The sequence below is a fragment of the Polypterus senegalus genome, chromosome 8 (genome assembly GCF_016835505.1).
Source record: "Polypterus senegalus isolate Bchr_013 chromosome 8, ASM1683550v1, whole genome shotgun sequence".
NCBI classification, from domain to species: domain Eukaryota; kingdom Metazoa; phylum Chordata; class Cladistia; order Polypteriformes; family Polypteridae; genus Polypterus; species Polypterus senegalus.
Window position 1 is genome coordinate 73,843,000 of NC_053161.1, and position 27,507 is coordinate 73,870,506.

The 27,507-nt window shown below is 40.5% G+C and overlaps 1 protein-coding gene across 1 annotated transcript in view; it reads right to left on the bottom strand.

Moving 5' to 3' along the window:
• Nucleotides 1-13,731: 13,731 nt before the first annotated feature.
• Nucleotides 13,732-27,507, bottom strand: part of LOC120534053 (protein transport protein Sec61 subunit alpha) — a 58,328-nt gene continuing 44,552 nt past the window's right edge. The window contains exons 8-12 of the mRNA XM_039761293.1: nucleotides 27,013-27,173; nucleotides 26,255-26,452; nucleotides 25,820-26,011; nucleotides 14,686-14,762; nucleotides 13,732-14,534 (exon numbers count right to left, since the gene is read on the bottom strand). Of these exons, the coding sequence (XP_039617227.1) occupies nucleotides 14,348-14,534; nucleotides 14,686-14,762; nucleotides 25,820-26,011; nucleotides 26,255-26,452; nucleotides 27,013-27,173 (815 nt within the window). The 3' untranslated portion in view covers nucleotides 13,732-14,347. The remainder of the gene's footprint in view (nucleotides 14,535-14,685; nucleotides 14,763-25,819; nucleotides 26,012-26,254; nucleotides 26,453-27,012; nucleotides 27,174-27,507) is intronic.

A 27,507-nucleotide genomic window follows, 5' to 3' on the forward strand; every position in this document is an offset into this window, starting at 1 on the left:
CTGTTGAGGGTCTAGAGTGTGTCCTATAACTGAGCTTGCCTCTTTAGTTAGTTTGTTGATTCAGTGGCCCTCCTTTCAAGTGATGTTACCAGCCCACCACACCCCACCGTAGAACATCGCACTGGCCTTCACAGAGTTCCAGAAGGTGTGAAGGATGTCGCTACATATATTAAAGTAACACAGTCTCCTAAGGATAAAGAGCCTGCTCTGAACTTTCTTATATAGTTCCTCAGTATTTCGAGACTAGTCCAACCTGTCATTAATGTGAAGCCCTAAGTACTTGTTGGCGTGGACCACCTCTACATCCACTCCTTAAATAGTGACCAGACATAGAGGCATTTTGATGCAGTGAAAGTCAAAGACCAGGCTCTTGGTTTTACTGAAGTTAAGTTGCAGAAATTCTCCACCTGTCTACTATACTGGCTCATCCACCTCCAATACACCCCATAATTGTATAATCATCTGAGAATTTCTCCAAGTCACATAACCTGACAATTTATATACAGTGGTGTGAAAAACTATTTGCCCCCTTGTTAAAAAATAACCTAACTGTGGTGTATCACACCTGAGTTCAATTTCCGTAGCCACCCCCAGACCTGATTACTGCCACACCTGTTTCAATGAAGAAACCACTTAAATAGGAGCTGCCTGACACAGAGAAGTAGACCAAAAGCACCTCAAAAGCTAGACATCATGCCAAGATCCAAAGAAATTCAGGAACAAATCAGAACAGAAGTAATTGAGATCTATCAGTCTGGTAAAGGTTATAAAGCCATTTCTAAAGCTTTGAGACTCCAGCGAACCACAGTGAGAGCCATTATCCACAAATGGCAAAAACATGGAACAGGCAGGCCTCACTTGCCTCAATTAAGGTCAGTGTTCACGACTCCACCATAAGAAAGAGACTGGGCAAAAACGGCCTGCATGGCAGATTTCCAAGACGCAAACCACTGTTAAGCAAAAAGAACATTAGGGCTCATCTCAATTTTGCTAAGAAACATCTCAATGATTGCCAAGACTTTTGGGAAAATACCTTGTGGACTGATGAGACAAAAGTTGAACTTTTTGGAAGGCAAATGTCCCGTTACATCTGGCGTAAAAGGAACACAGCATTTCAGAAAAAGAACATCATACCAACAGTAAAATGTGGTGGTGGTAGTGTGATGGTCTGGGGTTGTTTTGCTGCTTCAGGACCTGGAAGGCTTGCTGTGATAGATGGAACCATGAATTCTACTGTCTACCAAAAAATCCTGAAGGAGAATGTCCGGCCATCTGTTCGTCAACTCAAGCTGAAGCGATCTTGGGTGCTGCAACAGGACAATGACCCAAAACACACCAGCAAATCCACCTCTGAATGGCTGAAGAAAAACAAAATGAAGACTTTGGAGTGGCCTAGTCAAAGTCCTGACCTGAATCCAATTGAGATGCTATGGCATGACCTTAAAAAGGCGGTTCATGCTAGAAAACCCTCAAATAAAGCTGAATTACAACAATTCTGCAAAGATGAGTGGGCCAAAATTCCTCCAGAGCGCTGTAAAAGACTCATTGCAAGTTATCGCAAACGCTTGATTGCAGATATTGCTGCTAAGGGTGGCCCAACCAGTTATTAGGTTCAGGGGGCAATTACTTTTTCACACAGGGCCATGTAGGTTTCGATTTTTTTTCTCCCTAAATAATAAAAACCATCATTTAAAAACTGCATTTTGTGTTTACCTGTGTTATATTTGACTAATGGTTAAATGTGTTTGATGATCAGAAAGATTTTGTGTGACAAACATGCAAAAGAATAAGAAATCAGGAAGGGGGCAAATAGTTTTTCATACCACTGTGTGTGTTGACAAGCTGATCAGGCGAGTAGCGTCCGTGGTTGGAATTGAAATGGACTATCTAGTGACGGTGGCAGAGAGGAGGACACTATTCAAACTGCTATCTGTTATGGACAACGAACATCACTCTCTATACACCACCATAATGAAGAAGAGAAGTTTGTTTAGTGGTAGGTTGCTATCACAGAACTGCAATGTGGATGGATACAAGAGATGTTTTGTCCCCAGAGCCATTAGACTCTTCAACTCTTTACAACAGGGGCTGGAAGGGTGGTTGAGCTCTGAGCCTGATACTCCTTCTCTCCTCATAAGCTATAATAGCTATGCACTACATACATCTGATATCTCACTACTTGTCACAACTGTACAAGCCTTTATCATAATGTGGCACTTTAAACATGCTATCCTATCAGCATAAAGCATGTAACCTATTTCATCTTGTGTCACTTTATTATTATTACTTTGGTAGTAATATTACTTGCCTGACTCCCATTGCAGTGGCATTATTGTATGCACTACCCACATTGTCTGTATTGGACTGTGTGATGACAACCTCAGTGTATGTACTTAATGTTATTTGTATAGTGTGTACTTAACTGTTTCTGTCTAACTTGGTATAATCCTTGGCTACTTTCCCTCACGATCAATAAAGTATAAACTTTCTTACATTCTGTGGCGCACAGAGCGAAGAGAAAAGGAGACAGGACTGTCCCTAGTGGTGCTCCAGTGCTGCTCACATTTGGGTCAAGAACACAGTCCATTACCCAGGGCACCACAGGCTTATCCATCTGAGTTTACCACTAACAGGGATGGCTAGATAGTATTGAAGGCACTGCAGAAATCAAAAAGTCAGCTGTAATAATGATGCTCTTAGTTCAGATGATAGTTCTAAGAAGTAAACTTATTTTGCTCTTATTACTTGAGCAGATATCATTGCAGGATAGAAGGAGGGTTAGGAGTCCTCCACCTGAGCAGAACAAGGCAGTGAGCTACAAGTGTTCATAAAGCAGCGACACTAGACAGGGCTATTAGAAGAACGAGCTTTACAAGGAACCCAAAACAGCTCAAAAAGTACATAAAAGTCAGCACTGTGAAAGGCTGAGGCCAAGTGCCCCACCAAAACACTTGGCTCAGGGAGGTGGGTGGCTGAAGATGTGACACACAATCCCATGTAGATTTTGATGTGAACAGATGGTGGGAGAAGTGTGTGTGTGATATACAATCCCAGTTCTGATCTCAATCAAATTCTGTCTCACCCAGACTGAGGAAGAAGAAGGAGAAGAAGAAAAGACTCTGAGTAGGGCTGACATCCACACAGCACCTGGCAGTGGTAACAGTAATGGCCAGTGTCTGCACCACAAGCTAATTGACAACATCATTCTTATACTGTGGTTACCGTCAGGGAGTAAAATACACCGAAGGCTCGAGGAGTCGAAGGATAGGCAAACAAGAGTAATTACTTTTATTGGAATAAACAATAACCCAATCAGTCCAAACTGAGCTGAGCCCCAAACAAGCCTAAAATCACAGTTTATATAATCATTTCTTATCATCTTCACCTCACTTATAATAACCCATTCGCTGTTTATCCCGACTCCCTACTCCAGCTGGCTTTGCACGGGCCACCACTAATGTTCCCACCTTATCTCTTACTTTTATTCTCTGCTTCTCTTATTTCCTAACCGGCCTTCAAACAACTGGTGTTCCCCCTTCTCTGACCTCAGGCAGTTTCTGTTCATCATTCTCCCCTTTCTCTGTCCTTCTGGATTATCAGATATTGGTGGTTTCTCTCTGAGCTCAATTAAAAAAGAAACATTCCATATGCCTTTATTTAACTCTACTTGACATAACTAATTCGCACAAGTTTAATGCTTACAAAAGTTCTTACTAAATTTATATCTATCCATGCCAGTACATCCGTCCATTTTCCAACCCGCTCATGGGGGTCTGCTGGAGCCAATACATGACTTTTAATTTTCTATATATTTACCCCCTTTGAGAATTAACTGAGCCTCACCACCTACAGTATCTGTAATCCCAAAAGAAAGGTAGGGGATGTTGGTTCAAATCTGTTTCGGAGCCTAATACAGTACAGGCCCCTTACAGTTCTTCTTCATTTCCAACACCCATACCTCTCCTGTGGTGGCACAGGAACCAAACGTCTCCCCCCATCAATCAGCAGAGAGGATTAAAAGACTCCTGGCCCTATTCTAACAGTCAAAAACATGAATAAATAATCATTAGTACATATACTGTGTTATTAGACAGATAGATAGATACTATATTAATCCCAAGGGGAAATTCACATAATCCAGCAGCAGTATACTGATACAAAGAAACAATATTAAATTAAATAGTAATAAAAATGCATGTAAAAGCAGACAATAACTTTGTATAATGTTAATGTTTACCCCCAGGGGTGGAATTGAAGAGTCACGTAGTGTTGGGGAGAAACGATCTCCTCAGTCTGTCAGTGGAGCAGGACACTGACAGCAGTCTGTCGCTGAAGCTGCTCATCTGTCTGGAGATGATACTGTTCAGTGGATGCAGTGGATTCTCCATTATTGACAGGAGCCTGCTCAGTGCCCGGCGCTCTGCCACGGATGTCAAACTGTCCAGCTCCGTGCCTACAATAGAGCCTGCCTTCCTCACCAGTTTGTCCAGGCGTGAGGCGTCCCTCTTCTTTATGCTGCCTCCCCAGCACACCACTGCGTTGAAGAGGGTGCTCGCCACAACCGCCTGATAGAACATCTGCAGCATCTTATTGCAGATGTTGAAGGACGCCAGCCTTCTAAGGAAGTATAGTCGGCTCTGTCCTTTCTTACACAGAGCATCAGTATTGGCAGTCCAGTCCAATTTATCATCCAGCTGCACTCCCAGGTATTTATAGGTCTGCACCCTCTGCACACAGTCACCTCTGATGATCACGGGGTCCATGAGGGGCCTGGTCCTCCTAAAATCCACCACCAGCTCCTTGGTGTTCATTTGTAGGTGGTTTGAGTCACACCATTTAACAAAGTCCTTGATTAGGTTCCTATAGTCCTCCTCCTGCCCACTCCTGATGCAGCCCACGATAGCAGTGTCGTCAGCAAACTTTTGCACGTGGCAGGACTCCGAGTCGTATTGAAGTCCGATTCAATTCGACATGAAGTTTACAGGGGAATAACATGAGGTTCAGAAAAGAATAATAAAGATAACAGTCCATTGTGTGTGTCTTCTTTCATTTGGAGAGACTATTAATTTTTAGAAACAACCATTTTTCTTTGCCCCAGGTACTTTGTGCACTTCCTTGGGGAGCCTTTTGATTTAGTATTTCATTATTTACATTGTCATCAAGAATTGAATTGAAATCTGTAGTTGAAGATGTCCATGGTTCAAGAACTTGGATGTACATTTGTTTGACAACAATTGATTTGAAAACTGCTAATAAACAGCAAAATACCATTCAAGGACACAATGATGCAATCAAGAGAGTAATTCCTGCTTTGGCAAACATAGCTCCCCGTGTTCCTTGGTTCAAATGAAGCCAATCCTAAGTGTACTGGTCTTACCTTTTGTTTCTAAGATGAGTTTGCACTAAACACATAATGTCTGAATTGTCCCAATTCCTACATATGGTGAAATAACTATTTAATATACCTAGTTCTGTGTGTTCATTAACAATCAGACCTGTTAATAATACAGTTGGTGGTGACACAGATAGCTAAGTTTCCAGTTTTATGTTTCCACTGATGTGCACAATAATGATTAGAGATGAAGTCCTTCTACACCTCATCATGCTCACATCCTAACACTTTCATTCATAAAGTTGCCCAAATTTACACCCAGTTGTGGTCTCAAACTTGAACCTCCTTTATCACATTAATGCAGTTATTTTGTGGACAGTAGGTGTCAATCCTCTCTTCGGAAGATGTCAGCACTACTTTCCAAAATGCAAGTCACTGGGTCACCTCTGAGGTCACATTCAGATTTCAACAGTTATACCCAAGCTTCTCATTAAGGGTTCAAATCTTCTGTCACAAGTAGAGAACTTCAGATTTTCATCTGGGCTTTTTACTTCACAGATCACACATTCACCACTACATGTATGAGACACTCCATCTCCTATGGGTCAAATTATTGCTTAATTTTGCTTTCTTGTATAAATATACTCAACAAGCCATAATGTTAATCATTTGTCCTGTATCGCCATCAACAAGTCAGCCTTCTCACCAACAATAAGTGTCCCAAAATACTAGTTATGTGTACCATCCCATAAGTTTACTATTATTCTTCTCAATTAATAAATGTACCTACAGTAAATGTTAAGCTCTACATTATTTGTTATAATATTATAATCAATAACCTAGAATATCTAAACTGGACTGGCCCTAATTAGCAATGGTGGAATGCTTCTGCAATGACAGTCACTTAATATAATCTCTAATAGATATTTTATGCTATATTAGATTAGATTCTGAAAAACTCCAAATTACATAAATCTTAGGTCCTTAAAGGTAACTTATTATCTCATATTAAATGTCAATAGGCATATAAAAACATTTATCTAAAACTATCTATTCTTAACCACTTTGAATTAATAATAATCGTATAGTATTCCCATTAATGCAAACATTCATTAAATACATATTATTTAGGAGTTCCTGTATTCTGTTTTTGCTTGCAGATAATTAGCTTTTTCTTCTACACCTTGTATAAGTTCATAATTCAAATACTTTTTGAAAGATGTTGCTAGTTGTCAAACAAGTGGACAGTTAAAGTGGGCTCCGGCTAAGAACATCAAGCCCTGCAGAGTAAAAGTGGATTAAAGCGGGTGTTGGGGTCCAATATCCCAGGTGAAAAGGACCACATCTAGGAGTCTTGGACCAAAGCAGATGGATGCCATCTACAATTCGGAATCCATGATGATCCTTTAGGCTCAGTGTTCACCAGCACAGTTGAGCTCTTAGCAGCAGGGATCCATGATGCCTTGGACTGGAATTGAAGTACGTTATCCAGTAGTCAGTTGGTCGATGGCCTGATCCATGACTTGATCCCATCTCCGGTACGGCTGGGTTCTACTTGGAGTCAGATGATTAGCTTATCTGCAGACCTTTATCGCAGCCCAATCTCTGGGTTCAACTTCAAATGCTGTCATCTATAATTTACTAGGATAAAACAGCTTTCACCTGTAAAGACTTAAGAAATGTTACTTAAATAGTCAGCATGTTAATTGTTCATTAGTGGCTACTTATGGATCCCAGGAATAATGTCTCCTAGAGTGGCAGATCTGTTTTGTTGGGGGTACCCCTACTAGAAATATTGCTAGCAATAAAACAATCAATTTGCTTTTAATAGTCCAAGTAAAGTTTGAAATTGATAAGCACAATGTTCAAGCCTTCCTTTATAGCTGTTTCCAGTTTGGCTGCAGTTGCAATTTCTACTCGATTGATAACATGTCCCTCATAACAAGTAAGTCTTTCTATTATAACAAAAAAACCCAACACCATTATTTTTTCTGATGCTGTACCTCTTTTGTTGCCAACTGTATAATACTGTGGTTACCAATCAGACCTGATTTAGCCCGGTCCTGCCCATGGTACTGTAAATCTGACTAACTTTGACCTTCACCATCAGAGTGAAGTGGTCTGCACACGGCTGCTTAGGGGCATGTCAGGCAACAGCTAACAACTGCAGGGCTGTCGATTGTCCATCTCAAGATGCTTCTTTCTCAAAACGTCAGCCAGAAACATCATAATGGTGAAGCAGGTCTCCAAGAGGAGCAGATTCACACTGACCCATAAGAACTAATCAACACAAAATCGGATTTCAGTTATTAGGTCCAAGCAGGTGACAACATTTCAAACAACACAGTGTGACTTCAATTGATAAATTCAGTAATACGTGTTATTTGTTAATTCAGAGTTCCTTTCATCTAATATTACATTTTGATAAAACATCTGATAAAACCCAGTGAAAAATATACCTCATGGCAGAAAATCACATGGGAAGAACTTCATTAAAAAGGTACAATAATGTATGCCACAGACATTAAAGAAATCATAAAAGAGCCGAGCATCAGGGATGGACAGCTAGTGTCCTAACAACGGATAGGAATGAACCTATGAAGGAGCAGAGAGGTGGGCCTGCAATTCAAATGTGCAATCCCACTTGAATGTGTTTCATGTTTGTGCACTGCTTGGATTATCCACGGTGCATAGTTAGTTTATTTGAGAGCCTGTAGATCAGAGTAATTATATTCATTGCAATCGTAACCCTAAGCCTAACCCAAATGGTAGACCACCCATACAATCAGGTCAGGACTCAGACTACGAATGCAATGAATATAATTACTCCGATCTACAGGCTGTCAAATAAACGAACTACACACCGTGGCACAGCGTAAAGGGACTTCGTCTCTGACACTGACGTCCGAGGTTCGATCCCCGCAAGGGGAGCAGTGGAGTGTGTACACCTGATGAGCCCAAATAAGGGTATGTCACATATTCTTTGCATTATTTGACAGTAAACTATGCAATATTATATATGGTGAGCAGAGAGCTGAAGAAACTTCGTGCCAGCAAAGCAGCGGGTCCAGATGGTGTATCGCCGTGACTGCTGAAGGCCTGTGCATTGGAACTGGGGAGTCCTCTACAGCGCATCTTCAACCTGAGCCTGGAACAGGGGAGAATCCCGAGGCTTTGGAAAACATCTTGTATCACCCCAGTCCCAAAGGTATCACGTCCTAGTGAGCTAAATGACTTCTGGCCTGTTGCTCTGACGTCACATCTGATGAAGACCATGGAGCGGCTGCTGCTTCACCACCTGAGGCCACAGGTCCGCCACGCCCTCGACCCTCTGCAGTTCTCATAACAGGTGAAGGTGGGAGCTGAGGATGCCATCATCTGTATGCTACACTGATCCATCTCCCACCTGGACAGAGGCAGTGGTGCTGTAAGAATTATGTTTTTGGACTTCTCTAGCGCCTTCAGCACCATCCAACCTCTGCTCCTTAGGGACAAGCTGACAGATATGGAAGTAGACTCACACCTGGTGGCATGGATCGTGGACTATCTTACAGACAGACCTCAATATGTGCGTCTTGGGAACGGCAGGTCTGACATTGTGGTCAGCAACACAGGAGCGCCGCAGGGGACTGTACTCTCGCCGGTCCTGTTCAGCCTATATACATCAGACTTCCAGTACGATTCGGAGTCCTGCCACGTGCAAAAGTTTGCTGATGACACTGCTATTGTGGGCTGCATCAGGAGTGAGCAGGAGGAGGAGTACAGGAAGCTAATCAAAGACTTTGTTAAATGATGTGACTCTAACCACTTACACCTGAACACCAGCAAGACCAAGGAACTGGTGTTGGATTTTAGGAGGCCCAGGTCCCTCATGGACCCCGTGATCATCAAAGGAGGGTGTGTGCAGAGGGTACAGACGTATAAATACCTGGGAGTGCAGCTGGATGACAAATTGGACTGGACTGCCAATACTGATGCTCTGTGCAAGAAAGGACAGAGCCGACTATACTTTGTTAGAAGGTTGGCGTCCTTCAACATCTGCAATAAGATGCTGCAGATGTTCTACCAGACGGTTGTGGCAAGTGCCCACTTCTACGCGGTAGTGTGCTGGGGAGGCAGTACAAAGAAGAAGGACGTCTCACGCCTGGACAAACTTGTTAAGAAGGCAGGCTCTATTGTAGGAATAAAGCTGGACAGTTTAACATCTGTAGCAGAGCGACGGGCACTAAGCAAACTCCTGTCAATCATGAAGAATCCACTGCATCCACTGAACAGTGTCATCTCCATGCACAGGAGTAGCTTCAGTGACAGACTTTTGTCACTGTCTTGCTCCACTGACAGACTGAGGAGATCGTACCTCCCCCACACTATGCGACTCTTCAGTTCCACCTGGGTAAGTAAATGCTAACATTATTCAAAGTTATTGTCTGTTTTTTTACATGCATTTTTATTAGTATTTAATTTAATATTGTTTGTTGTATCAGTATACTGCTGCTGGATTATGTGAATTTCCCCTTGGGATTAATAAAGTATCTATCTATATATGTAAAATTCCTTTAAAATAAATATCTTTACATTGAAATTTTCATTACAACAAGGTATTTTTATGGTCCTGACGGCTTCCCCATATGATGCAAGTCTATAGAAATCTCGTCAATATGAAATACATTCAGCAAAAACTTTCAATACAACGAAGTGACCTTGAAATGCCTGGATGAATCATCCACAGAGCAGTTAGTTCTGTGGTCGCAGCTCAGTTGTGCACAACGATCCCCAAAAAGAAACATATACATTTTTGCAGCTTTCAATTGCAGCAAAAAGAAAAAAAAAATGCCAGTGAATTTGGAATTTCGCTATTGACACTGTCAACTTTCTTGAAAGACAGAGCAAAAAAAGAAGAAAAATCTCGGGTTGCAAATGACGTCAAAAAAGCCATTTTTATGTGGTTCCGTGATGCTCGTTCATGAAACATTCCTATTAATGCGGCACTCATTCAAGAAAATGTGAGGTTTCTAAACTCTCTTGGGACCTCCCCCAATTGGACAACACACGGAAGAGTGCCCTGAAGTACAATCGCTGTGTCTGTGGAAGACTGTTTATTTGTTACCGGGGCAACAGCAGGCTCACAGCTCTAATGCATCTCTCCACCAAAGCAAACAGAAAAGATCTTGATTAGTTAAAGCAAGGAACATTGTAAATGCAGGGAACAGGATTACTTGGCCACTAAACTGGTCACAATCCTGCCTGATTGCTGTGTATAGCAGAGTGGCAGATCACACTACAATAAATAATCATGCCGTTCATGTTTCAAGCTGAATAAAGCTGGTGTTGATAAAGTACTGAGACTCAGCCTCGTGTTTTGGGGTCTAAGACAGGGACTTGTAGCGTGACCACAATCTTTTAGGATTCGCTTCTGTAGCGCTTCACTGCAGCGCTATGAGCTTGTTTTTGACCTGCCCCAGCAACTGACAAACAATCTTACACAGATGCGGCAATCACACTTCGGGACGCACTTCAGCGTGACGTTCCCGTTGGGTGGGTGGATCTGATTGATAACTGTGCTGCCCGCAACATGCTTCCACATTCAGATAATGTTTGCATTGAATTCCTCCCACCCAAATGCACAGCAGTGCTTCAGCCTTTGGATTTGGTCATCATTCGCATTCTGAAAATGTATTATCGAAAGGAAATGCTGAGAAAAATTCTTGTCAGCATACCTTGTAGGCAGGAGGAGATTAAAATTAACGCGAAAGAAGCTATTGAAATGATTGCAAACGCCTGGACACAAGTTAAAGAAAGCACTATAGTGACAAATATAGAATCTCATTACAACTAAATATTTTTCACACAAACATAAACACACAATTAGGACTATTTGAAAGCATTTTAATTAAAGTCTGTGGCCCAGTCCTGCTGCTACTTCTCTGCAAGGTTAAGTTTGATAAAAGAACCATAATAATCTAGAGTAGCAGAATTCTGACTCCAAGGGTCTGTTTATCAGTAACTTCCAAGGACATGAGAAATTAAGTTAATCACATACTTCTGTCTTTAGAACATTAGAACACTCTAGACGAGAACAGGCCATTCAGCCCAACAAAGCTCACCAGTCCTATCCACTTATTTCCTCCAAGAAAACATCAAGTCGAGTTTTGAAAGTCCCTAAAGTCTTACTGTCTACCACACTACTTAGTAGCTTATTCCATGTGTCTATCGTTCTTTGTGTAAAGAAAAACTTCCTAATGTTTGTGCGAAATTTACCCTTAACAAGTTCCAACTGTGTCCCGTGTTCTTGATGAACTAATTTTGTATTGTGTATTCAAAACAGTGTATTTAAGAAGTGTAACCAACAGCTGTAAGTCAGTCATCTCCTTCCATGTACTGAGTGACTCCAAATCCTGAAACCAGCTTGGACACTAATAAGTCTGCATCTAGAGTACTGTGTGCAGTTCTGGTCACAACGGTGCAAAAAAGACATAGTAAGTGCATCCCAGAACTGAAAGGCAGGTCCTACTGTAAGATTTTCAGGGAATTAAACCTACCTGGTCTTAAGCAAACACCACAAAGTGAAGACCTAATCCAAATCTTTAAAATTCTCACAGGCTCCGCCTTAAGTTGATGCAGCAGATTTCTTTCATTAAAAAAAGAGTCACGTTATCAACACCACCCCTAGAGAGTGTTGTGGGAACTTGGAACAAATGAATGAGTTGTGCAGGTGAAGTGAAAAATCTGACAGTGTTTAAAAAATTACACAGATTTAGGTTCCAGCTAGGCAACACAGCTGAATGTCATGCCTCATGGACTTTACTATGTGGAACATTTTACCTGTAAGAAACAGGCTGTCACTTCTTTTCTGATTTAAGTTTGCATTAAAATTTGTTTCCGTTTTTTTTCTTTTTTGACATTCATCACTTATTAACCTGACCCACTTTCCTGCTTGTACAGACTCTTACTGTCTGGAGAGACTACCAGTATTGAACAACTCCTATCAAATACACATTTTTCCTGATATTATTGTAAATGTATTCTTCTTATGCTAGTGTATTGTGCCTTTCCTGTATAAAACTAAGTGACACACTAAACATTGATGAGGCAAACAAATCAGAATTCCACTGTACACAGCATGCATAACCATAACCATCAACTTGAAGTGCTTCCCTGCCTAACCACTTTACAGCTCAATTCTTACCTGTCAAAGGACTAGATGGCAGTTTGTCAAAAAAAGAATATTTCATATCTGTTAATGAGGCCTCTTACTTCTGTCCACTGATGGACTGTCATGCTGTTTTTGCTTTGAGATCCTGTTACACTAAACTGGTTCAGTTGTTTCATATAATTAGTGAATGTAAAACTAATGCCACTTTATAAACTGGAAGATGGACGGAGGTGGAAACATGTCAATTCTCCAACAAGATCTGACAAGGGATACATCTCAACATCTTTCTCCCACAAAATATCCTGACGTGTTTACAAGTTTGTGATTCACACAAGACCAAGCCCAAACTACATGGATAATTGTCAGCTTCTACCATCGACTATGCATCAGAACAGAATGTGAAGCATTAAGTCTGCTCCATTATACACTTTGCCTTTTTGTGCAAATGGTGGTAACCTTATTCAACAGAATGGGAAGGTGAGGAGGAAAACAATTTATATGCTGAAAAACACTTTGACATGGATCATCTTGCCAGCTTCTTAGATGCACACAGTTTAAAAGAAGTTGTGCCATTAACAGAAATATCTAAACAGGAATATTCAATTAAAATGTATTCTTTATCGATCACATTCCATTTATGAGTCCATGACACTGTACAATGATTACAAAAATAGTATTGAAAGCACAAAACAATGTTGAACAATGCTGCAGTTTATACAAAAATATCTGCACACCAGTGAATAAGGCATGTTTGGTCTGAATGGCAATACTATTTTGCCTTAAGGGGTGCAAGATATGGAACTTTCATTCTGCACTGGACTTCAGAATGGACATGAAACTGATCAGTATACACGAAAGCAGCCCTGCTCCCACATGTCCTCTGTGATAGACAGGAGCCCTGTCCATGATTCCTAATGATCCTGAGCTGCATTAAGTGCCTTTAGGTGGACAGATTCAAGTTAAACTGGTTGTATTGCACATGGATAAGATGGAATATCTGATAGATTACAGATGGTACCAGAGGTTCAAGCATTCAGCTAGCAGGAAAATGATTCAACTTTCTAATGATAAGGACCTTCAAAAGGGGCTGATGTCTCAATCCGTGTCCAGCTTGGACAGACAATGACATATACAGAATATCTGTTTCTTTGCAAATAGGATTTGCATAACTCAAAGCTTGCTAGTAAATCTCAATTACATTGCATTTTGGGGAAATCCACAAACAAATCAAAGAGCTGATTCTTGCTATTTTCATCACCTAATTTATTCTTCAGTCAGATTCTTTGTACAACATACAAACAATTCACACTGTTGAAGTGAATTTCAACATTACCATACATTGGCCAAATAAAGCAAGGCTTTATTGTGGTTTACAGTACATCCATTTTAATAAATAACACCTAAAGAAATCAAACCATTCTGAATACAGCATTTAAAATTTAATATTAAAAGTCAAAATTTGAGAAAACAAATATAAAAACAGTGCATGGAGACTATAGTTCACTGGATATGCCACTTTCAATGAATTATTTAAAAAGAGAGATTGGCATCTTCAGCGTGTCTGAACACATTTTTTGGCAGCAATCAAAAATTAGTAATAGTAGTGTTTCCTTAAAATACGTGTGCATTGGTTCTCAGCAATACAGGCAACACTTACAGAACAAGTATCGTGTAAACAGTTTAAGGCAGCTGGCACTAACTGCTGCACACAGGCAGAACATAACCTTTTATTAACCAAAAAGGACATTTTGCATTTGCAGCATGGATAAGCAAATATACAGTTATCTTTAGACAAACCTGATATGCAAAAATCAAAATGTTCTCTTTTGCACAAAGTACACAAATGCTAAAAAGGTGGCACCTCAAAAAAACAATGCCCCCATCCCTCCAACTTCTGCCTGTTCTTTGACAAAAATTTCAAAATACTGATATATAATAGTAACAGCAAGTAAAATTCCTGTTCCAGATCCAATGGCACCCAGGAAGTCAGCCAGGACCGAGAGAGCTCCAATACAAAGTCCTCCAAAAGCAGCTGCAGTTGGAATGTACCTGAAAAAGGAAAAACAAAATGTTACTCTAATCACGTCAATACTGAACAATGTAAATTGTGCTGTTGAAGAAGAAGTCCTTTCCTTACCTTAAGTGCCTTGAGTATGGGAAAGGCGCTACATAAATAAAATGAATTATTATTATTAATTACCTATTTAGTTCATGCACCATTGATGTTTCTCTGTGTCCTCTCATTACCATCTGCTGCTCCTTAAGTTGTTTAGCAACCTACAAAGAGCAAACACACACTCAGTGGAAATCATAGTAATTAAAAAATATTGACTACATATTCTAAATAGTCTTTCATTGTTGCAAAAACAAAGCTATTCATAGTGTCTAAAACCTATTTTAAGAATATACTGGGCAAATTAAATTATAAACTATACAGTGGTGCTTCGTACTTTCAACAATTCTAGCTTGGAACAATTCTAGGGTTTGAATGCTAAACTCGAGAGAAATCTGATCCGGAGTTCGAACAATACATCTACTCTCGAACTGTGCGCACATTAAAAAATGAAGCAACAAATGATTCTTACACAGTTAGCGGAAACATTTTCTGTTGTGCGCCCAAGTCGCCTCTCGCTCTCACTGTGAAAGCATCTCGTGTTACCGTTGTATGTTTCAGTGCTTTTTTCAGTTGATTTTTGGAATGTTTGGTTTTTATATATGTACAGTGGGATGCAAAAGTTTGGGCAATCTTGTTAATAGTCATTATTTTCCTATATAAATTGTTGGTTACGATAAGAAATGTCAGTTAAATATATCATATAGGAGACACACACAGTGATATTTGAGAAGTGAAATGAAGTTTATTGGATTTACAGAAAGTGTGCAATAATTGTTCAAACAAAATCAGGCAGGTGCATAAATTTGGGCACCGTTGTCATTTTATTGATTCCAAAACTTTTAGAACTAATTATTGGAACTCAAATTGGCTTGGTAAGCTCAGTGACCCCTGACCTACATACACAGGTGAATCCTATAATGAGAAAGAGTATTTAAGGGGGTCAATTGTAAGTTTCCCTCCTCCTTTAATTTTCTCTGAAGAGTAGCAACATGGGGGTCACAAAACAACTCTCAAATGACCTGAAGACAAAGATTGTTCACCATCATGGTTTATGGGAAGGATACAGAAAGCAGTCCCAGAGATTTAAGTTGTCTGTTTCCACAGTTAGGAACATATTGCGGAAATGGAAGACCACAGGCTCAGTTCAAGTTAAGGCTCAAAGTGGCAGACCAAGAAAGATTTCGGATAGACAGAAGCGACGGATGGTGAGAACAGTCAGAGTCAACCCACAGACCAGCACCAAAGACCTACAACATCATCTTGCAGCAGATGGAGTCACTGTGCATCGTTCAACCATTCACACTTTACACAAGGAGATGCTGTATGCGAGAGTGATGCAGAGGAAGCCTTTTCTCCACCCACAGCACAAACAGAGCCGCTTGAGGTATGCTCAAGCACATTTGGACAAGCCAGCTTCATTTTGGAATAAGGTGCTGTGGACTGATGAAACTAAAATTGAGTTATTTGGGCATAACAAGGGCGTTATGCATGGAGGAAAAAGAACACAGCATTCCAAGAAAAACACCTGCTACCTACAGTAAAATATGGTGGTGGTTCCATCATGCTGTGGGGCTGTGTGGCCAGTGCAGGGACTGGGAATCTTGTCAAAGTTGAGGGATGCATGGATTCCACTCAGTATCAGCAGATTCTGGAGACCAATGTCAAGGAATCAGTGACAAAGCTGAAGCTGCGCCGGGGCTGGATCTTTCAACAAGACAACTACCCGAAACACTGCTCAAAATCCACTAAGGCATTCATGCAGAGGAACAAGTACAACGTTCTGGAATGGCCATCTCAGTCCCCAGACCTGAATATAATTGAAAATCTGTGGTGTGAGTTAAAAAGAGCTGTCCATGCTCGGAAGCCATCAAACCTGAATGAACTAGAGATGTTTTGTAAAGAGGAATGGTCCAAAATACCTTCAACCACAATCCAGACTCTCATTGGAACCTACAGGAAGCGTTTAGAGGCTGTAATTTCTGCAAAAGGCGGATCTACTAAATATTGATTTCATTTCTTTTTTGTGGTGCCCAAATTTATGCACCTGCCTGATTTAGTTTGAACAATTATTGCACACTTTCTGCAAATCCAATAAACTTCATTTCACTTCTCAAATATCACTGTGTGTGTCTCCTATATGATATATTTAACTGACATTTTTTATCGTAACAACCAACGATTTATACAGGAAAATAATGACTATTAACAAAGTTGCCCAAACTTTTGCATCCCACTGTATATATTATATATGATAAACAAAAATCCAAAGAATTAAGAGAGGTTCCTAAACTTTTTCATATGACTGTATAAATATATTATACTGTATAAGCTTTAGTTCAAAATATCTTTTGGAGGTCAATATAGGTTCTAAAAGCTTTAGATGACTTCGAATCTCTCAGCACCTTTCCTCTGTAATGCTTCAATCGAGGTCTGCACCCTTTATCTCTCCATTGGGCTGTCACCATGACTTTTCCAAATGACACCAAGTGTGATGTTTGCCTAGATAAGGTTTTGCTGTTAATCAACATTCATTTTTCTAAGAATTTTACCAGGACTGATTATTTCCTCATTGTTCTGATGACCTTAATTTAATGTCTATTAACTGTTGTTTATTACATTTTAACCTGGACTGTTCATCAGGCTGTACAATTGTTTTTTTTGTTTCATATTTCTGTATCCTTTCATTGAGCAGGATGGGTAGATGTGTGCATGCAGCTGCTCTCGGTTTGGTAATGAGCACCATGGGCATATTTACTCCGATACCCTGAACCCTTGGGATGTACATATGTCAGATTTTTAGCCTTTATATTACATGTTCCAGATGCATTAGTGTAGGCATTCTGTTTCACTCATGCAGTGTCAGAGGTGGGAGGGTTGTGAGCGCTTTGGTATCCACTGTGCCTGGTTTAAAGCTTTACGACCGGCTTTCTAAATGTCTAAGACAGTGGATTTCCGGAGCATGGGATTACAAGTTTTTTGCTGTGATGTGCTTTTTGAGTGCACTGGTGAATGGTGGATGCACGCTCCCATGGGGATGTGGATGTTTCATTTTGGCAATTCTTTCAGTTTTGTATAAATTTGTTGCGGATCTTAATCTGATTGATTCATATCATTTAATTAACCCATCTGTAAAGGAGTACTCCTTTTACTCTCACCACTTCAAGTCCCAGTCTCACGTAGATTAAATTTTTGTTTCTCACTCTCTAGCCTCTGCTGCAACTAATGCTAGTCTCATCTCCTCCAGCATCTCTGATCGTAAGTGTGTGGTGTTACACTTGTTTTTGCACTCTCTGGTCTCCTGGGCACCACAATGGAAATTTAATACATCACCACTTCAGAACCCTAAATTAATTGCTTATTTGGCACCTAAGCTTGAAGAATTTATTTCTAATAATGCGGGGTCAACTCAAGACCCTGCCTTTTGCTGAATGGCTTTTAAAGGTTTCCTGCTATTGCTTTTGCCAAATTTCACCAAAAGATGTCCCATATGGAAAACTGTCTCTCACTTTCAGAGAGCTCTCACCCCAGTGTGGTGGACAAAGACCATGAAACTCTCATTGCTAATACTAGGGTAGAGCTGAATGGTTTGCTGTTGCATCGTGCAATTTCTGGTTCACCGCACCAGAACACACTACTATGTTTCTGGGCCAAGACCTAGTAAACTTCTGGCTCTAAGGCTTTGAAAATGTGACACCTTTGCTATGATTTCAGCCATAAAAATCAAGGAGGCTGGTCTCACAACAAACCCTGGCAAAATTAAGTGCTATTTTCAGTTTGATTCTGATCTGTTCTCTTTATTCTCTCCCTCTGATCCTACTGATGTGGATTAATCTCTAAAATCCCTACCCTTCTCTAAGTTCTCAAATAGCCCCCCTATCACTTAATGAACTAAAAGAAGCCCTTGAACTCTATAAGTTCTGGGAAATCTCCCGGGTCTGATGGGTTGCCCCCAAGATCTTGTAAGATTTTTGGAAGCAACTCTCAGTCCCACTCTTCCAGAGGCTTAACTCTGCTCTTTCATCATCACATTTTAACCCTTTATTTAATTCGGCTCCGATTACCCTATCGCTTAAACAGGGTAAGGATCCCACCGATTGCTCTAGTTATCGGCCACGATCATTGATGAATTCCGATGTCAAGCTGCTGGCAAAGGTACTTGCATGTCGACTGCAGGCGGTGATTCCTAAACTGATTCATCCGTATCAAACTGGCTTCATTAAGTCCCGCCATGTGGCTGACAATGTTTGGCGCTTGCTTCATGTTTTGCATGATGCCCCTACTCCTTCCTCTCCTTCTGTTTTTTTTCCCTAGATGCAGAGAAGGCATTTGATGAACTGGACCTTTTTATGGGAGATCCTTGGTAGAATGTGCTTTGGTCCAATCTGATGTATTTCAAGGAGCAAGACAGGGCTGTCCTCTTTCCCCACTTCTTTTTATTCTTTCATTAGAGCCTTTGGCAGTAACTCTATGTAACTCAGACAATATCAGTCCCTTTTTTGACTAAAGATATACCCCAAAAACTTTCATTAAATGGAGATAATGTTCTTCACTACCTTGGAATGCCTCTGCTGATCTTCCCCATGTCTTTGATCTTTTTAATGTCTATCAAGCCTTGTCAGGTTATAAGATTAACTGGTCTAAATCTGTTCTTGTCCCACTAAGTTCTTCCAGTCATCTCTCCACATTTCCTACTTTTATTCCTCAGACAATGTCATTCAGATACCTGGGATTGGATATCTATGCTGGGGTCCAGGAGCTTGCAGCCACCAACTCTGAAGGGTGTTCTGAAGGGTGTCAAAGAATCCATTTCTTCTTGGTCCCACCTTACTCTCTCATTCCAATCCAAACAGGCAATTATTAAAATGAATTTGCTCCCACAAGAGACCATCTATTAAAGACTCCACTTTGTGCCATGACAGGTCAGATGGTGGTGTCTCCCTCCCTGATTTTGAGATGTACCATCTTGCACTCTAAGGCCAGTCTAGAGCTGGGTCTGCTCTCCCCAGTATTCCCCTTCATGACTGCCCATAGAAACAAAATATATGTCCCCTCATTGCACAACTTAATTTCCATTTCTAATAAAGTCCCTTTCTCCTATTATTGGCCCCATTGTCTCTTATTCTTTCAGATATGGAGGAAGGTTGAAAAAGTGATGGGTCTACTGCCAAGATCCATCCATCCATCCATCCATCTATCCATTATCCAACCCGCTATATCCTAACTACAGGGTCACGGGGGTCTGCTGGAGTCAATCCCAGCCAACACAGGGTGCAAGGCAGGAAACAAACCCTGGGCAGGGTGCCAGCCCACCGCAGTCTGCTGCCAAGATGGACCCCCAAATTTCTTTATTTCATAATTCTGCCCTAAATATCGAAGGGTGTCCAATTTCTCAGTTTGGTATATCAGTCCTAGGAGATAAATTTAATGAGTCCGGGCTAGACTCATTCCTTTCTCTTTGATCCAGGCATCCTATCCCTTCCACCTCCTATTTTTTTCAATTTGCAGCTGACGTCTGTGCTCAGTACATGTGGAGTCCCCCTCTCTTCCAATGCATCCCCTGTACTCATTTACTTCATCCCTTTCTCATAATTCCAAACCAGTATCTGGTCTCTATTCTCTTTTCCTTAAAGCTTCCCTCAAAACTCTCCCAATTATGTCTAACTGGTTAACAGACCATTTCCTATCCTCTGCGTTGCACTGGAAAACTCTCTAAATATTAAAAACTGTTCTAAAAATTATGATCACCAGCACAAACAATTTAAATGTGTTCACAAACTATACCTTACTCCCTGGAGATGCCATTTAATGGGAATAGTATTACATCCCCTATGTCACCTTTGTCCTCTTAAAGTCCCTGGCACTTTAATCCACATGTTCTGTGAATGCCCTCTGGCTATGACTCTCTGCCATTTTGTACCAGAATCCCTCTCTACAAATTTTTCTTTTCCCATTCCATTGTCTTCTCAAGTTCTCCTCCTCCTAGATTTTTCATCTCTTCCCTCACTCTCTCTTTCTCACTTTCAGCAGAGCCTGTCAGTGACCACTGCAGCTAAACAGATTTTAGCATCTCACTGGAAATCTCCTGCCCTTGTCTCTCCTACTACCTGGAAGTCTTCCTTTTATGATCTTGTCCTCCAAGATCTTTCTGCGTCTCAACAACTCTTTCAGCTCTACTATCCACAACTGGCATCACGCCATTCACTTAGTAAAGAGCTGATTGGGGTTTGCTCTGTGATGTAGTTTTTCCTGCGAGCAGCTTTCCTTTTTCTTTTAAATTTTGTTTAGATTGTCCTGCGCTCATGCATGGTGTGTGTGTCGGTTTACTTGCAGACTCTTTTCATCCTTTTTTGTGTTTTGTTTAAACAGCAGATTCACATGGGGTGGGATGGGTTGGTGCCAGTGGGGGGTGTTATGTTGTTTGTTCTTACATAGCTTAAAAATCAGTTATTTTTGTTGGTTTTCTTTGGCTTTTCTATCTTTCTTTCAATTCAGCCAGGAGAGGAAACAATGAGATGACCTGAATAGTTGCATCTGTAAATTTATTTTGTGGAAAATAAAAGCAGCAACAGATAAGGGGATGATGGGGTGCGCATTTTGTTGCGCTCATTGTTAAAATTAGCATTAACCTTGCACTTTTTGCACTTCTTTCATTTTCTTTTAATATAAAAAGAGGAGGTAGACATGTCCGGAGGCAGGAGGAGAGGAGGAAAGTAAAGAGAGTGGAACTGAGCATAAGAATTTTGAATGTTGGCAGCATCACTGGTAAGGGGAAAGAGTTAGCAGATATAATGGATAGAAGGAAAGTTGATATATTGTGCGTGCAAGAGACTAAATGGAAGGGGAGTAAGGCCAGGTGGACTGGAGGTGGATTCAAATTGTTCTATCATAGTGTGGATAGGAGGAGAAATGGGGTAGGTGTTATTCTGAAGGAACAGTATGTCAAGAGTGTTTTGGAGGTGAAAAGAGTGTCAGGCAGAGTAATGATTATGAAGCTGGAAATTGGAGGTGTGATGATGAATGTTGTTAGTGCATATGCACTGCAGGTTGGGTGTGCAATGAGCGAGAAAGAAGATTTTTGGAGTGAGTTGGATGAAGTGATGAAGAGTGTACCCAATGGACAGAAAATGGTGATTGGAGCGGATTTCAATGGGCATGTTGGTGAAGGGAACAGCAGAGACGAGGAGGTGATGGGTATTTATGGTGTCAAGGAGAGGAATGAAGAAGGTCAGAGGACAGTGGATTTTGCAAAAAGGATGGACATGGCTGTGGTGAATATGTATTTTAAGAAGAGGGAGGAACATAGGGTTACGTACAAGAGTGGAGGAAGATGCACACAGGTAGATTACATCCTATGCAGAAGAGTTGATCTGAAGGAGATTGAAGACTGCAAAGTGGTGGCAGGGGAAAGTGTAGTTAAGCAGCATAGGATGGTGGTCTGTAGGATGACATTGGAGATCAAGAAGAGGAAGAGAGTGAGGGCAGAGCCAAGGATCAAATGATGGAAGTTGAAAAGGGAAGACTGCAAGGTTGAGTTTAGGGAGAGGTGAGACAGGCACTGGGTGGCAGTGAAGATTACCAGACAGCTGGGAAACTACAGCAGATGTAGTAAGGGTGACAGCAAGAAGGGTGCTTGGCATGACATCTGGAAAGAGGAAGGAGGAAAAGGAAACCTGGTGGTGGAATGAGGAAATACAGGAGAGTATACAGAGGAAGAGGATGGCAAAGAAGAAGTGGGATAGTCAGAGAGATGCAGAAAGTAGACAAGAGTACAAGGAGATAAGACGCAAGGTGAAGAGAGAGGTGGTGAAGGATAAAGAAAAGGCGTATGATGAGTTGTATGAGAGGTTGAACAATAAGGAGGAGAAAAGGACCTGTACCAATTGGCTAGACAGAGGAACCGAGCTGGGAAAGATGTGCAGCAGGTTAGGCTGATAAAAGATAAAGATAGAAACATACTCACAAGAGAGGAGAGTGTGTTGAGCAGATGGAAAGAGTACTTTGAGAGGCTGATGAATGAAGAGAACGAGAGAGAGAAGAGGTTGGATGATGTGGAGATAGTGAATCAGGAAGTGCAATGGATTAGCAAGGAGGAAGTAAGGACAGCTATGAAGAGGATGAAAATGGAAAGGCCGTTGGTCCAGATGACATACCTGTGGAAGCATGGAGGTGTTTAGGAGAGATGGCAGTGGAGTTTTAACCAGATTGTTTAATGGAATCTTGGAAAGTGAGAGGATGCCTGAGGAGTGGAGAAGAAGTGTACTGGTGCCGATATTTAAGAATAAGGGGGATGTGCAGGACTGCAGTAACTACAGGGGAATAAAATTGATGAGCCACAGCATGAAGTTATGGGAAAGAGTAGTGGAAGCTAGGTTAAGAAGTGAGGTGATGATTAGTGAGCAGCAGTATGGTTTCATGCCAAGAAAGAGCACCACAGATGCAATGTTTGCTCTGAGGATGTTGATGGAGAAGTTTAGAGAAGGCCAGAAGGAGTTGCATTGCATCTTTGTGGACCTGGAGAAAGCATATGATAGGGTGCCTCGAGAGGAGCTGTGGTATTGTATGAGGAAGTCCGGAGTGGCAGAGAAGTACATAAGGGTTGTACAGGATATGTACGAGGGGAGTGTGACAGTGGTGAGGTCTGCGGTAGGAGTGACGGATGCATTCAAGTTGGAGGTGGGATTACATCAGGGATCGGCTCTGAGCCCTTTCTTATTTGCAATGGTGATGGACAGGTTGACAGACTAGATTAGACAGGAGTCCCCATGGACTATGATGTTTGCTGATGACATTGTGATCTGTAGCGATAGTAGGGAGCAGGTTGAGGAGACCCTAGAGAAGTGGAGATATGCTCTAGAGAGGAGAGGAATGAAGGTCAGTAGGAACAAGACAGAATACATGTGTGTAAATGAGAGGGAGGTCAGTGGAATGGTGAGGATGCAGGGAGTAGAGTTGGCAAAGGTGGATGAGTTTAAATACTTGGGATCAACAGTACAGAGTAATGGGGATTGTGGAAGAGAGGTGAAAAGAGAGTGCAGGCAGGGTGGAATGGGTGGAGAAGAGTGTCAGGAGTAATTTGTGACAGACGGGGATCAGCAAGAGTGAAAGGAAAGGTCTACAGGACGGTAGTGAGACCAGCTATGTTATATGGGCTGGAGGAGGTGGCACTGACCAGAAAGCAGGAGGTAGCAGAGATAAAGATGCTAAGATTTGCATTGGGCGTGACAAGGAAGTATAGGATTACAAATGAGTACATTAGAGGGTCAGCTCAAGTTGGACCGTTGGGAGACAAAGTCAAAGAGGCAAGATTGTGCTGGTTTGGACATGTGCAGAGGAGAGATGCTGAGTATATTGGGAGAAGGAAGCTAAGAATAGAGCTGCCAGGAAGAGGAAAAGAGGAAAGCCTAAGCGAAGGTTTATGGATGTGGTGAGAGAGGACATGCAGGTGATGGGTGTAACAGAACAAGATGCAGAGGACAAAAAGATACGGAAGAAGATGATCCGCTGTGGCAACCCCTTACGATAGAAGCCGAAAGAAGAAGATATGTATAGTTCATGGATGAAATAGACTTGAATAGTATTGATTTTGAATTTATTTTTATGGACTTTGCCTTGATTGGTTTCACAGTCTCGGGACAACAGAATCTTTCTGTGGTTCACTGGATGAGACTTTCTTTTGATTGCTTATTCCTGTCTGATGCTTAATCTATGAACATTTTTTCTCTGAACCTTAGAGATCTAGTGGCTGGGGAGGTTCTGTCTCCTTGATTACAACAGATATTCTGGATTGCTATCCATTCCTTCTGTACATGCCTCAACTGGGAATGACTAAGAAGTGATCTGATGTTTACAGCCACCTGGCTTGCGGCTTTGAGACAATCACGCCTGTAAATCCCCAGGATTATATGTATGTGGCTGTATGTTGGAACCTCCGGATTCTGATATTTATCTTTCATGTGCATCTTGTAATATCTCCTACTATGCTTCTTCTGGATTTTTTGTTGCTTTATCTATCATCGCTCATCTGCGCCACCCCACTCTTTCCAGTCTTACATTCTCCACACCTCTGCTACTATCAGTATTGCTCTATATTATGCTGAAATACTCTAGTGACAAACTCTTCCATATTAAACCATTTGTTCAGAGAAAGTGGTCAGATTGGAATATCTTAAAAGACATTGGCATTGTGTGGCACCAAAAATATTTACGTCACGGGTCAGGTCATTGTCACCGTCTGGCTGTGAATGAAAAGTTCAGTGGCAACATTTGCTCAGGAATATGCCATCTTACTCATGGCTTTGGAATTGGGAGTGTCAGTGTGCCAAATTTTCAATATGTTAAAATAACTGCATCCTATGGATCAGTGCACAACTAATCAGTTAATATTACATTGTTTAACCCATGATCTCTTAATGGCAAAACATTGCTGCTATCAGAATTCATTACAGAGTCCAACCTTGATGTGATATGCGTAACATAAACTTGGCAAAAACAGAATAACTTCACGTCTCTCACAGAGGCTTATACCTCAAGACAAGGTTGCAGTAATTGCTAGATAGGAGTTAAACGTCAAAAGAATGCCAGTTGACTTTCCATTTTCTTTCAAGTGTCTGGCTCTTAAACTAATAATGAAATCTGGTCCTGTCTAACTTATTGTTGTCTATCATCCCTCAAAATACAACGGGTCTTTCTTATCTGATCCAACTGATCTTTTAACACACTGAAGTTCTTTCTCCCAGAGAGTCATTCTTCTTGGCAAATTGAACATCCATACTAACACTCCTACATGTAAACTGTGGAATGAATTCCTGTCCTTACTGGACTGTTTTGACTTGGTCATATGTCTTAGGTGCTAAACAGAAAAATCTAAGGATGCGTATGATATGAAATATAACATACAATACACCTTACTGAGTAGAAAGCATGGCATTAGTTTCCTCACACTCTCCAATTTATAGTGAATTATGGCCTTAAAATAAAACTGTCAAAAATATAAAAAATTGCTGCTGTAAAGCAAAACAAGACAATGGCTTAATATATATTCTAGCAAAGCATATTTTCTTAGTACTAGACTCATTCCATACAAACTTTTGTAATTTGTGTTTTTCTTGTTGTAAATTACACAGTATGAGTATTTAATTATTTTTATTATTAGTAGTAACTAATTATTTATTATTATTTAGAAGTTGAAAAATCAAAAAAACAAGCAAGAGTTACTCACATCCTTTGCGGATGAACCAGAAACATCAATCCATGTTTTGGAGAAGAAGGCACATGAACCAAGCATGAAAATAATATATACAACAACATGTATAGGATCTTCAAAAATTGCACCCATTGATTCCGGTGGCGACAGGTAGTAACAGAGGCCACCAACTGGATATGATCGCGCTGGACCACCTCCACTTACATCCTAAACATATTGCAAACAAGAACAATAAAGAGATGAATGGTATTTCAGTCATATGCTTTCATATACTGTACAAGTTTTTAGAATTATTTGCTTAAGACTTTTAACTATATAGGTAAATTGTAAGGTTTTGATTTATCAAACACTATGCTAGGATATATAAATGTAAAAATGGAATAACAATGCTCTGAAATTCAAAACTTGTAAATTCACCAGAAAGGTGCTTCTCAGGTAAACAATACTTACCGCCCACTGTCCAAGCAAATTGACAAGAAAGTTTCCACTGAAGCGAACAGAAAGCATCTGAGAAATCACATATAGGTTTGAAACCAATGCTGACTGAAGAATAATGGGAATGTTTGAGGTATAAAAAAGCTTGATAGGATAGCTACTGTACTGACCACGGTAGCGGGCAGATTTGATTGGCAGATCTACACGGAATCCCTGAAAGTAAAAAGTTGAAGGCAAAAAAATGAGTTTGCAATTCAATGAAAAACAAGTTAAAACTTTTAGGATTAAATATCTGAAAATGTTAGCGATAACCAAATAAAGTATTCATAAAGCATACTCATCAATAAAAATATTTACGATTTACATGGTGTCTGGGTGGCAGTACCACAATTCTTAGGAAAGTCTACCTTATGAATCTTGTGCTCTGGGTCCACATTCTGCACCAGGACATTGTCTGTGTGAGGTGTGCATTCTCTTCCCATGGCTGTGTGGGTTTTACTTCCATATTTCACAAAGACATAGAGGTTAGGCTAACTGGCAGTTCCATATTGACTAGGTGTGTGAATGTACACTGCTTTGGACTGGCATCCTGTTCAGGGTTGATCTGCTTTACAGCTAAACCTACCTAGATAGGCTCTGGCACTGCACAACTCTGAAATGGACTAGGCTGACTTAAAAATGCTATAAACTGACAATTTTTTACAAATTGTTTTCAATAAAAGCAGAATTTCTTCATACAATCTTAATGTAAAATAATCAACATATAACTGTACCTGAAAATAAATGACAACAGCAAATACAAAGATTGTAGCAATAAGGTTCATGAGATTAGGCAAATTCTGACGATAAAAAGCTTCACGGAGAGCACGAACTTTATCAGACCTAGTAGCCAGCAAATGAAACAGAGCAATCACTGCACCCTCAAATTCAGTTCCTTCAAAGAAAAAAAAAAGAAAAAGAAAACAAATTTATAGTTTAACAATATTATACACACACTGCATGTACCAACAAACAAATATTTTCTAGTTAAAAGACAAAGTTGTAGTTATGCAAGCAGTTGTATAATTCATTAGCTGAACCTACCAAAACTAAGAGTTATTACATATTACTATCGTTAGATAACATGTTATAATTTCTAATCACACAAGTTATTTTTCAAAGCTATAATAAGAGTTATAATGTATTATTCAAATGGCAAATTCTCATCCACTATTAATTATAAACATTCCTAAAAAAAGTCCTTGTTAAAATAAGGAGACAGTCTGCTT